Genomic DNA, 13,095 nt, shown 5'->3' on the forward strand with positions numbered 1-13,095 from the left:
TGCTGTCACTGTGCTGGGGGCTAAGGTGTTCTGGATTTTCCTTTGCAGCCTCAGTGCCTGCCCTGTTCACCTATAGCAGGGAAATTTTCCTTAAAAAAAAAACCACAAAAACCCCACAAACAAACAAAAAACCCACAAAAAACCCCAAACAAACAAAAAAAACCCCAAAACCAAAAAAAAATCCCCTGTTAAGAGGAGCAGCACCAAATGAATGATCGGTGTGGCAATTCCTGCTGGAAAGGACTTGCTGACTGCCAAAAGGTTGAGGCTTTGGCTGTTTCTCAGACGAGAGCTAGCCCTTAGAGTGCTGAACACGGCCAGGGCATCGATGCAGAGTTCCCAAAACCCTTCCCTTTGTGCTGTGAGCAGGACCCTGCAGCACAGGAGGGGCTGAGGACAGCCCGGGCTTGCTGAAATGGTGCTGTCCCACTGAACACCCATGACTTGGGCTTTGCAGGGTGTTGCTGGCTGAGCCCATGAATCAAAATTCAGACTTGGGTCTGATGAAATCATGACTGTCTGGAAAGCTGCTCCCTGGCTCGGCTTGCTTTAAAGCAGTGAAATTTGCTTTCTGTGCATTTAGGTTGCACTGGAGTTGGAGATGCTGGCGTGTCTGTTCCTGTGGCAGGCACAGCGCTTTCCCTCTGCTGCGCGAGGTGGGTGGATGGGGAAGCAGCTCACTGCCAGCTGTGGTGGCTGTTAGCGCCATGCCAAAAATCATGAGAGTCTGAGTCTCGCTACTGGGTGGGTGGTGCGAGCTCCACTGAGGCGGAGTGCTTTTCCAGAGGCAAAGTCACTTTGGGGCTGAACTGGAAGCATGTGGTCATGGAGGGAGGAAAAAGGTATTTTTAGCAAAGAGAAAAGCAACCTTCCCTCCTTCCTTGCAGTGCCCTAGAAAGTGTTGTGCACAAGAGACCTCAGCTTGGATATTCCTAAGTACTGCATAATTTTAGGTATATGTAAGCGTAGTATGTGTGCAGAGGGGCGTGTATGTATGGGTGGATGCAAATGTATAAAAGCAACTAAGCAGTTGTAGCCAAAGCCAGCTGTAAAGGATTAAGCCACGTGGAGGAATTAATATCACGAGAAAAGCTCAGGATACACAGATGCTGTCGGTGCTGGCAGAGGTCCGGCTGAGCTGCCTGCTTTGCTCTCGCCGCTGCTGCAGCCTCTGGCTGTTCCCGAGGTGGGGGGGGGGGTGGTGGGGGCTTCAGAAGGCCTCCTGCCAGCGTGCTGTGCTGGGGGGGAAATCATCACAGCTAAAATAATCACCAGCAGCTTATTGCTCTGGGCTGCTGGACTGGCTGAGGCCAGCCAGCACAGCGACCCCAGCGCACTGTGCCATAGGCTTGTCCGCAGGAAGAGCTGGGGGTGGTACGTGGGACACGGAGTGCCCTGGGGCAGGGATGCGCTCTTGGTGCCATTGCTGCTGGCCATGCTCACAGGGGTACGGCCAGGGTCTGTAATTACCTGGAAATTTCCCTTACCTGAAAATTAATGAGGCTAAAGTACAGCACTGCTGCTATTACTGGCTGGTTTTTGCCATGTGAATAGAAGGTTTAATGCCCGCAGGTAATGGCTTTGAGAAAGGAGTTTTTCAGGATTTCTGATTTACCCTGCCTCCTCTTCCCCCGCACACCAGCTCCCAGTGCCTTGCTCTTCAGCCCTGAGCTTTGCCCTGTAAGAAGTTAGCTCACACCTGGGCTGCAGCAAAGCGAATCCTCAGCGCAGCAGCTTTTAGGCACACTGTAGAGCCAAGAGACAGGCATCCCCCAGCCCGCTCTGACCTGCTCTCCCCCAGCTGCCTCTCTGCAGTGGGGACCAGCAGCATCCCTGTCCATCTGCCCCCACCTCGATGCGACAGAGCTCCTGCTGACCCCAGATCCCTGTGGTTTGTGTCCCGGCGCCCAGCCAGAGTGTTTGTGGTAGTGGAACTTGGCGGACTGTGATGATACGGGGGGGCTGGCAGGCATCTTGTGGCTTCTGAAGGGCAGAAAGCACCGGTCTGCACTAGAAAATTATATTTCCTCAGGGTTTGGGTTGCATAAAACCCAGCAAAATCCTTTCTTTCCAGAGCATCTAAACACAAAAAGGGGTTTTCCTGCCATTTTTTCCAATGCAACCTGAGGGGCAGGGAGGGCAGCCTGAGTAAGGGTTGCTGTTCTGTTTCCACGTGACAGATGAGTGAGAGTTTTGGGTTTGCTTTCTTTTTCCTGTTTTATTTTTGGAAGGGAGAAGGCTGTGTTGCAGAAATTTCAGAAAAGCTGTGCGATCTGAAAACAAGCTGGCAAAGTCCCAGCAGTAACTGGAGCTACTGGGAAACCTTGAGCTGGTGCTGCCAGTAAGGTTGGGGCTGCCATACGAGCTTTGCTGTCAGTCAGCAGGACTTATATCTAGCTGTGGTTATTGAGGGCTACCTAGGTGGCCACCCCAGCTATTTGGGGTTGCGCTGTTCCCGACAGAATTCCACAGGCTAAAACCACGCTCCCGGTTAAGGTGCTGTGGTGTGGCTTGTCCCGTCTTTGGTTGCTGCCTGAAACCAGGTCTTGCCAGCCACGGCATCAGCGAGCTTTGCTCGAGTTCCCTGTTCTGCCTGCGCACCCTGCTACCTTTGGGCCGTCTCTTCCCCCCCTAAGCAAACAAGGAAAATGTGTTTGGTTTTGGGGGGTTTCCTTGTATTTTGGTGGGTTTTGGGGTTTTTTTTTTTGTGAGAGGAGGAGGAGATTTGGGACAGCACGAGCTGCAGGGCAGTGTGGTTCTCTGCCTGTCTGTTTTCTGCCTGTCTCTGGTGCGCTGTGAGTACCGCAGCAAATCCCCCAGGTTGTCTAGATCTCCCCTCGTCTTTCTGAGACTGACCTCGGCAGTGTGAGGGTAAACCACTGCCTGCTCCGTGCCTCCGAGAAACCCTGCACGGGCTGGAAATGTGCATCTAATCATCAGCAAAGCTGTTTTATATCAAACCCCCTCTGCCTATGTTTACTTATATAATTTAATTCCCTGAGGGTTTTTTGGCATTGCGGTCGCCAGTGCCTCAGCCCACAAGGAAGAAACTTCACAACCCCCGCGCTGGCCACCGTGCAAAGAGCCGCAGTGGCAGTGGAGCCTCTGAGCCCCAGACTGGGGTCCCCTTGCACGTTGTATTGTTGCTTGGAGAGCAGATATGGTGCATAATGAGACTATTTACAAGCACCTAAAATAATACCCATAATGCTAAAATGTGTGTTGAGATCATTTTATTTCCTCCCGAGTTTGAAACTTTAAGGATGTACTTGGCCCAGTTCTGTAAACTTTTCTCTGAACCCAGCAAGGGCTGGGGCTTTTTCTGTTTTCTTAAAGCAAAACTGAGAGGCTTGAATAACATCTTAATCCACAGCCACGGGCCTTAGCAAAATGCCAGATAACACAAGACTCCTAAAAATGACACACGAGATGGCGAGCCAGCTCCTAGTCCTCCCTCCTGCGGCTTGCGCAGGTCTCTGAGTACACGTGGCCTGGGAGACATCCTTCATCCTCCCGCTTTGCCCGTGGCATATCCACTCGCCATCTGTCTTCCAAATATTCATCTCCCGGTAATTGGCTGAGCATCCCGTAGCTCCTGGGAGCCAGGCAGACACCTTGCTCGGCTCTGGGTGCCTTTTTTCGGTAGGATGAGCTGAGCCCGGTTCATTTGAAAAGTCCCTTTAACACTGATGTAGATATAGATAATACTCTTTGCTTGATATATATTGTTAAAGTTATAGTCTTGCAGTCCAGATTAGGCTAGATTAGGTCCAGATGGCTGATTTTTGCAATGGAAAGAGGTTCATTTTACATAGAGATAATTGACTGTTCTGATCAACAGCCTCACATGAGCATGATGGATGCTTGTAAATAATTATGGGCCACAGGTAGCTGCAGTCAGGGCTGAAAATCCTCAGGTGCTTTCTCGCTGAGCCACCCACTTACAACTTGGGATTCAGAAGGATTTTTCAAAAATTACAAATGCATAGAAGCAATGAAACAACAGAAATGAGAGGGACCCGAACCCAGGTGCAGTTCAGCACAGGAGGTGTACTGGCATCAGCCACAGCTGTTTCAGGTGTTTTAACAGTATGATGGTGGGGAGTGTAAGGCAAACAGCCCCCAGCAGCAGCAACGCAACCGGCAAGTCTTTCTGCATCAAAATGTCCTTGTAGGTCAGATCCTGGCATCTGTTGCACACAAGGGTAATTCAAGACATATTTGGAGACCTAACGCAATCTTCGCTCAAGCTAGAAGAAGCACCTACACAGACAGAAATGGCTTATGTTTCAAGAGATGGACTCCAGCAGAAGCTCATCAGGTGGCATGGGGGGGATCTCCATGCTGTTTATTTGGCCAAAGAACTTGGGAAGAGACAAAAATTTCAAGCGTGGAAGATTTCTTCTCTTCATACGAATGTCATGGCCCTTTTCGGTGTTGGACAGGCTGCTCCTGTGGCGCATGAACCGAACTCGCAGGGCAGCGCAGCTGTGGTGCAGCAGCTGGTCCTGGAACTCGGAGGTCATGAAGTAGTAGAGGACCGGATCCAGGCAGCAGTTGAGGCTCGCCAGGCAGAGGGAGATGGGGTGGAAGCGGAGTGTGCTCCTGTGAACGGCACAGTCCTGGATGATGTTCTCTATCACCATCATGAAGAAAGGGAAGTTGATGTGGTAGGGGGTGAAGCAGATGAAGAAGACTGCCGCGCACATCAAGACCATGCGCAGAGCCTTCTGCTTCTCGCTGGTGTTCTGCAGCTGTGTTGGACCCTCCCGCAGGGATTGCCACATCTTCCAGGTGCAGCAGGCGATGATGCTGAAGGGGAGGACAAACCCAAACAGCTCTGCCACTGTCACCATCGCAATGGAGGCTCCCGGGCTCAGCTGCTTCACCCCCAGGTCTGAGAAGCACGTGTTGATGCTGTTGGACAGGGCTGGGCTCCTCACTACGAGCAGGGGGAAGCACGCTGCCCCGACAAAGAGCCAGACGGCAGCGCTGATGGCTGTGTCGTACCGCCGCTTCCAGTCCTTGGCTCTGAAGGGGTGGAGGAGGAAGAGGTACCGCTGGATGCTGATGCAGGTGAGGAAGCAAATGCTGGCATACATGTTGAGGTACTTCAGGTAGAAGCACAGTTGGCAAAGAAAACTTCCAAATGGCCACGTGTGGTTTATGTAGTAATACATCCGTAAGGGCAGCGAGAGGACGTGAGCCAGGTCGGCCACGGCCAGGTTGATCATGAAAATGACGGCTTTGCTCTTTTTGCTGATGAAGCGGCACAAGACCCACAGGGCAGCGCTGTTTGCCAGGAGGCCAGGGATGAATATCAGGGTGTATGTGGTTGCATACAGGGTGGACTGGAAGGACATCTGGGGATCGGTACAGTTCCCAGAGGACACGTTGCTCTCCATCTCAGCTGAGTTTCTTCACTCATGGGGTGATTAAGGCAGGTGGAGTGTTTCTGTAGGGAGTAAAGGCAGGTGCTGTAAGGCCAAAAACTCTCCAGTCTCTCCCCACATGGAGTAAATGCACTTCAGTGCAGAAGAACAAGTTGTGTGTGTGCAGATGTGTGTGCAAGATGGGTGGTGTATGTGTGTTGGGAAGGGTGCAGAGCCAGACCCTGCTTACAGGCAGTGATCCTGGGCATCGTCCATGCGGCCTCTCGGATGTGCTCTGCAGGATGCCACAGTTACAGTGACATTGCAGTCGAGCTCCAGAGCGTTAATCTCATGATTGCTAATTCAGCTCCCTGGTTTTTTTCGGGACCACTTCTATTGCATACAGTTTTCTAACAAACTCCTGTCAAAATGGTGCTCTCTGATAGTGTCTACAAACAGTTGTGGTGGGACTGCAAATAAATAGGGATTTTAAGTGGATACAGACACTGTTTTTTCAGATCCATGCAGAGATCTGATGTGAATTGGCAGTGAGGGCAATAATTAGCATCAGATAATTATCGATGGTGCTGTCAGGCAGCTGACCAGAGCAGAGGCCAGTGGGAGAGGTGCAGCCAGATATATTGGAGCTCTGGCTCCAGATTTAATGCTGGATTTATAAGCTAATAGCTGGCCAAACATATGCCAGTTGCTCTGCCGGTCCTGCTAACTCAATTCCGGCACTCATGGCACATTGTGCTGGCATCGTGTTGTAGCAACAGAAATTATCCTCCAGCAACAGTTCAGGACATGAAGGAAGATAAATACATCTGCCTTTTAGTTAGAGTAGAAATTCTTTTGATCTATTTACTTGTTTCACCTCGTCCAGCCAGTGCTGAGGGCATTAGCCAGTCACGGGGAGTTCACAGGCACTGGGGTGGCTCTCCGGAGAGGCGATGGATTTTGCCGTTTGTGAGCAGAGCCTGCAGGGAACCAGTCTGCTCTTTCAGAAGAAGGTGATTTGGCAGCAGCATGTTACAAACCAAGGGCCTGTAGCATCGTCTGCAACAAAACAGTGCAATTTTCCCCTGGGAGGCAGAGCCTGTAGCTGCCTGCAAGGTGTCGGGCAGCCTGCCCTTCCCTTCCAGGGAACCGGACCCTGCGCTGGCAGAGCCCTCAACCCCCCCTGCTGCTGCCACCGAGCCCCCAACAGTGACATTTCGTTAAGAAGCAGCCAGCGGTGCTGTTTCCCAGAGCCCTGAGCCTGGCTTTTGCCAGGGATGGATTTCTAAAAAGCTAATTGCTCACAGCAGGGACCAGGCTTCTGTGCTGAGCCTGGCATCACTTAGAGGCGCAGGGCAAAGGCTCCTCTACCCTGCTCCTCCTCACCTAGGCGGTGCTTCAGAGGGCTTCCCACGTTTCCAGTTGCAGGAGGAAAGTGTTTTTATATATATATGCATATATATACAGGAATATTTATATAAAATACAGCCAGTGGCCCCTTGGCTGGCTGCCTGCCCACTGCCCTCTTCTCTGGTGCGAGAAGGGTCGGTGCATTTGCCCACGTTTCTGTGCGTGCGTGGTGCTTATGCCCTGCTTCCAGAACTGGCCCTTGCCAAACTGGCTTCTCCCATTTGCTTGTTTCTCCAGGGTCTGGCTGCAAAAAAGCAAGGCTGAAGCGAAACCTGGGCTGCTGGGCTAGTGCAGCTTTTGATTGCTGACTGTGCTTGAGCCGGCAGCCCTGGGTCAGAGGTTTCTGATTTCTTTGTTAAGCAAGGCAGGGGAACAGGGACATCTGTCACAAGGGGACACAAAACCCTTTGGTCCCTGCAGCATCCCCAGGTGCTCCTCACCTGCCTGAAGACCCACATGGGGCTGGCCCTTTGCACAGAGTCTGTTTAACCTTGGAAAAGCGGTGGCAGGACACCTTGTCTTCACATTGCTGCAGAAAATAGGGAGGGAGAACTGCCAGGGAGCGTGGGGAATGCTGCTATTCCCAGCTCATCACAGCCTTCCAGTGACAGAAGTGGCACTTGCTGGTCTGGGCTTGTGAAAAGAATTACAGAGTGCCTGGTGTCCCTGTCCCACGATCTCCTCCCTGCCATGTGTCTGAGCCCAAATCCTAAACCTTGCCTCCACACATGTGACCATGGGGAGCCTCCTTGCTGTTTTTCTCCATTTTTTGGCTCTCCCTGGGAGTACAGAAGTACCTGTTTCCCAGCAGGAGGGCTGGGTGTCGCTGCTGGTACCTTGACACTTTCAGTTTTTAGCTGACAGCACTTGTCAGGGCACCTGGCAAGAAAGCAGCCGGGACCTCGCTGCTGAGCCACTGCTGCTCTGGGTTCAGGCCAGTGCCTCATTCACTTCAATGCTCCCTGAAGGTGCAGGTTTTTATTTATCATTGTTTTTCAGTTTCTGCCTGCCTCCTCGCCTGTGCCTTGCCATAAGCCCCTCCAGCTCCTGCCATGTTCTGCTGTTGGTGATGCCGGTGTCAGGGCAGAGATGCTCCCACGGGCTTTGGCAGGGGGTTTGTTCAGTAACGTTATAAAGCTTGTACAAAATCTTCCCTGCCATTTCTTGTGTTCCTGTTTCATCTACACATGGGTTACATGCAGGCAGGAGGGGGGGTGGGGGGGCGGGCTTTTTTTTTTTGAGTGGCAAAGCTGACTTTTATCCGGCGGCAAGCTGAAATTAAGGAGGGGAGACCATATTGCTGCTGGAGGAGTAAGACCACTGGTTGTGGATGTAGCACTGAAATTCTTTAAACAGCAAGTAACTTTGCAATTAATTAGGAGGTTAAGGCAGCTATTAAAATACTTAGGTTTCCTTTTCTGAGTACATTAGCAGTATCTGGAGGCGTATGTGGCTGTCATTATTGGAAATCGCCTGGCTACTCTGAATCACTCTGCGCCCCACCCAGCCCCACACTGCTGTGCTATTGCATTTACTAATCCCAGATTCGCTGGCAGACTCGCTCTCATCTTTTCCATGGGCTGGCTGGACAAACTAGGCTGAAGCTGGAGAGCCCCCGGCTTCGGGAGCCCTGGAGCTGGGGGACTGGGGCAGAGCTGCCTCCCTTCAACCCTGGGATGCTGGAGAGAAAAGAAGTCTAGAAAAAAAAAAAATCCACCTTTGGCTTGAAATAAGCTCTGATCTGAAGTATTGGAGGCTTTTTGGCACTGGTGTTTTAAGCAATAATTTTGTTTGTTTAATCTAGGCACTAATAGGAAGCGTGCAAACAGAGCTGGTCAGTTATGGCAGCTTCTGTCAGTAACAACAAAAATGAAGTATTTTGGATAAAACGTGCTCTTCCCATGTACTGCTGCACACAGCAGCCTGCTTGGCTGCACCAAGCTCTGTTCACCCACCCCTCGGAGCCCAGCGAGGCAGAAATACATGGGCACAGCCAGAAGCTGCTGAGGATGTTACACCAGTTTCTGCCTGATAAGATATCTTGAATTACAAAAAAAAAAAAAAAAAAAAAAAAAGTCATGTTGCTCAAAACTGTGATAGCTTCAATCTACTGAAGAAAACATGCAGCGGAAAGCAAGCTTACCTTCCCGTGACTCCCATCCCTCAGGGGGGTGACATCCATGCTAGAGAGCAGGAGGAGCAAGCTTTCTGCTTTTATTTCCTACTGATTTTTGCAGTGATCCCAGCCCCAGCGACTCCTTGTTAAACTTCCACATGTTTTCGGAGCACTGGAATCCTGCCGGCATCTGCAACCCAGTACAGCGGCTACAGAACAGGAAATCCTGTATTTTGTTTCTCTTCACTGTACAACGTATACAGCTAATGACGTTAAAACAACGGGGAAGGCAATGACGTCCCCTGATCCCACTGCCTTGTGATAAGGGACCTCAGGCGTAGATTTCTTCCCTTCTTTTTGCACAGAAGTTGTTAGGTGGCAGTGTCCTTTGGTCCAGCTGCTTCTGCTTTTCTCCAGTCACTTGCTATTTGCTTGCTAAAAAACGTAAAATACAGAAGCAAAAATCTTCCAATAAGTGCTTGCTAAAGGAAAACTGAAAACTGTCCCAGTGTGACTTACTGGAAGGTAGTAATTTTCCTTCGTTTTCTTGGAATTTTGGTTAGCCTCAGACTACCAAGGCTATAGGCTAAAGTTAAGGGTTTGGACTTTATTCCTGAAATAATATGATGGTTTAAGGTGGAGATTTTCCCAGATTACTATTGTTTTAAAAATACATCATTATGCGCATCATTCCAAACTTCTTTTCTTTTTCCTGTCTCCTTTAATTCCTTTTCTTTATATATATGCATATATATATATATCTAATTTTAACTTCTTTTACGGCCTGCTAAGCAGAAACTTCTTTCTGAATTGCTGAAAACTGGCAGGCATATATAGTAGTGTAACTTATTATGAGCTGCCTCATTTCCAGCTGAACAGTTTTACTTGATATACAGTGTCACATCTTATGGCCCAGGGCTCGAGGAGATAATATGGCTGTTGGCGTCTCTTCCCTACTTACTATAGGTAATGTATAAATAGAGCTATTCTTGCTGTATTCATCTTTTTTCTGTAATTGGTCCTATGACCTTGCTAAATCAACAGAAGTGTGACTGTGGAAGAGAAATGAAAGAAGGAAGCTATTATAACCTTTAATTGTACAACAAGTCGCCAGCTCGGGGTCTGGGAGCAAGCGTGCATCTCTGCCCATGGCGCCCGAGCCCACCAGCTCTGCCAGCTGTGCAGCTGCTGGGGTTTCTCTGTGCTGGCGGCGATGCTGACCACAGGGACCTGAGTGCACTCCTGTGCTGTGACATGGTGTTTCACAATAGTTGTGTAGAGAATGGAGAAGAGGATCCTTGACCTGAAGTGTCCTGTGGTCAGTGGAGATGCAGATACTTAAATCCCTTGGTCAACATACTCACGAAGGGAAAGGCAAGACCAGTTTATATACAGTTTATACAGACACATCTATGGGTTTCTTCATTGCCACTTGCTTAGCCATCATGTAAACGTAGCCCGCTAGCAAGTAAGTACCTGTGAAGCCCTGTGCTTCTTGTCTCAGTTGAGAGCAAAGTGATTTGTGAGACACAAGAGCTGTTTCTTGTTCCCAGTTTTCTTCCTGTGCATCTTTTTCAGCAGCTGATGCTGATCCTTGGAAGAAAGAACAGTGCTTGTGTATTTGCAAAACATTCGCAGGTTTGCAGGAGGGAGGCTGGCACTGCACCTCATCTCTCTCCAGAGGTTAAAGGTTTATCCCAAAGCGAAGTGGCTGCTTTATCAGGATATCCTGCCTAGGACATCCTACTTCTGTGTCCACAGCACATATCCAGTGCTGTATCAGTGTAGCTGAGCCCTACCTTTAGCAGGGCTGCCAGGGGAGGAGAGGTCAGGGGATGTCAGGCCATCGTGAGGGTCGAGCTCGCACCTCGGGGCTCATAACCAACTCGAATCCTTCCTCTGCTCATCAGTTTTTTGAAGTTCTCTGGCAGGAGATCTCAACCTTCCTGGTCGTAAAAGGCTGACTGGTTGACAAGCCTCAAGCCTCCTCATTCACCATATACTAATCAACATCTCCGCTTCTTTCAACTGCATGCATATTTTTGTTTAGTATTGCTGTTCTTCTGGCTCATTACCAATACTAAACATGCATTTTATGCTATGCAATCTTATACTTTCAAAGGCAGAAGGCACAAAGGAATTTTTAAATAACTGTGAAACTTTATCTAAGGCCTCCAGATGAAGGTTCTCTTCGCCTTTGGCCTGGTATCCTGTGGGCAGAAGGCCAAGTGCATATGATCAGCATCTCTTTAAGCGCTGAGCATTTAGAACTATCTGACAGGATGCACCTGAAGGATGTATGAAAAACAGTGGGACATGCGGGAGGAGGAGGTCTTGTTCACACAGAGCAACTCACACTTGCGCAGAGAGTTGTTACAACTTGATCGGAGCCATCGGCACAAGACCTGTGGGGCTGGGCGAGTCCTGGTGCCCTGCGGCACATGGTCCCTCTCACCACTGCACAGTGGTCGCTATAGGGGCAGCGGTTTGTAGGAAGATTTGATTTATTTTTACAGCAAATAATTGTCTGCTGCTCCCTACCTTTTTGGTAGCCTTCGTGTAATGCACAGACCCAGCTTTTCTGGTCAAAATGCGCTAGTCATAGCCCTGAAATCTTTTAAATGCAATGAAGGGTGTTTGTATTTTTGAGCTGGCTCCTAGCTGTTGAGCTGTTATCCTGCATTGACAGCATATTTTGTTTTTTCTTTGCACAGAGAGCTAGTAATTTCATCTAAGGAAAGAAAATGAAGCTGAGGTACTGGCAAGATCCTGCAGCTCACAACCTGAGGCTGCAGAAAGGCATCAAAACACCTGGGGTTTCTTTCCAAATATGTTTGCTGTCAGGCAGGGGAGGGCCCTTTCTCAAGCAGGACAGGAGCCACCAGACCTCTGGTACCAGTTAAGATGGGGTGGCGATTTGCTGACACTACGAAGAAACACATTTGCTTTTGCTAGCAGGAGGGTGGCTCATGCGCTAGAGGAGAGTATGTCATGCCGTGGTTTTGCCCAGGGCTGTGCCGTCAGGGGACATGCACTGCCGTTGGTGCAGGTGGCTTGGAGACTTCACCATGTTCCCACCCTGAGCACATCCCTTCAGGATAAGGTTTGACACAGGGTTGCCCTGGCACCAGGTGCCTGTGGAGCCCTTCACATCCATCCATCACAAACCTGTGTAGCTGTACCCAGCCTCTTGATTTGGTTAACTTCTGCCTTTCTGTGGCATCTCTGTTGGAAGTCTTCAATTTTTGTGTGTCTGCCCAAGAAGGATGGAGATGTCTCCTATCTATAGCTGGTGAGTCTGGGCAATGGGACCAGCGTAAGAGATAATCTGGGAGCAACATCATGCAATTATATTTCCTCTTGTCACAGCAATAAACATGTTCTACGGTTGCAGGAAACGGGGTGAATTACAGGAACTGGCGCCAGGCACATTGTGCCTTTGGAAGTGTGAGAGCGCTGGCAGGCAAAGCCAGCACCTGCAGCCCCAGGTCTTGTGGTGGATCCAGTACCTCCCAGCCACGAAGGCAGCCAAAACGCTGTCCTCCTCGACAGGAGCACTGGATTTCTCCATTCTTCTCTTGAGGCACACTGCTGAGGTTTCGGAGGACTTGAACTAAAGGCTTTGAGTTTCCCATATAGGTTTTTTGTGGCCAAACTGCTGGTCTTTGACTTTCTACAGGCTTTCAGAAAATTACAAGTTTTCCTTCACCTCTTTGCTTTGAATCATTGCTCTCTAGGCTAGCTCACCATCATGACCATCTTGACTAACTTTCTGCTGGGGTTTAACCCCATCCAGCAACTGAGCACCACACAGCCAATTTAACTGTATCCCACCCAAACCCAGTATACTTTCCCACACCCCAGAAGAGACCATTAGACCAAGTTGTCTACCCTCCTGCATGTCAAAGTGATTTGACTTGAAAGGCTGGAAGTGTTGATCTTGTGACTTTTCCTTGCAGGCTGAGGCTGCAGTATGCAAAAAGGACTGTTTTGTGGGGTCTGAGGGAGTGCAGAGGGTGAGTGAGGCAGGAGGACCAGGGGAGAACGCGAGCAGCCAAGGTGCTTGGGGATGCCATCATGGTGACAGGGAATGGTGTCTCCCATAGAGCCACCAAATTTGTGGTTAAGGTTAAGGGTGGGAGAGTCCTCATCACTCTTCAGGGGTTCAGATGCTGGAGCAGGTATTCCCGTGCTGGG

At 49.8% G+C, this 13,095-nt stretch overlaps 2 protein-coding genes across 3 annotated transcripts in view; one reads left to right on the forward strand and one right to left on the reverse strand.

Moving 5' to 3' along the window:
- Positions 1–13,095, forward strand: part of LOC101916786 (fibronectin type-III domain-containing protein 3a-like) — a 232,835-nt gene that overhangs the window by 2,688 nt on the left and 217,052 nt on the right. The gene's annotated exons all lie outside the window — the stretch shown is intronic.
- Positions 3,219–10,686, reverse strand: LOC101919268 (putative P2Y purinoceptor 10). Its single transcript, XM_005242631.4, has 2 exons — positions 8,926–10,686; positions 3,219–5,455 (listed from the first exon to the last, which is right to left on the reverse strand). Exon 2 carries the CDS (start codon positions 5,403–5,405, stop codon positions 4,290–4,292), a length of 1,116 nt encoding a protein of 371 aa, XP_005242688.2. The 5' UTR covers positions 5,406–5,455; positions 8,926–10,686; the 3' UTR covers positions 3,219–4,289.

The sequence above is a fragment of the Falco peregrinus genome, chromosome 13 (genome assembly GCF_023634155.1).
Source record: "Falco peregrinus isolate bFalPer1 chromosome 13, bFalPer1.pri, whole genome shotgun sequence".
In the NCBI taxonomy this organism is placed as follows: domain Eukaryota; kingdom Metazoa; phylum Chordata; class Aves; order Falconiformes; family Falconidae; genus Falco; species Falco peregrinus.

Bases quoted from the DNA above. Each gene is read 5' to 3' on its own strand.
- LOC101919268 (XM_005242631.4), bottom strand. From the start codon at position 5,405: ATGGAGAGCAACGTGTCCTCTGGGAACTGTACCGATCCCCAGATGTCC.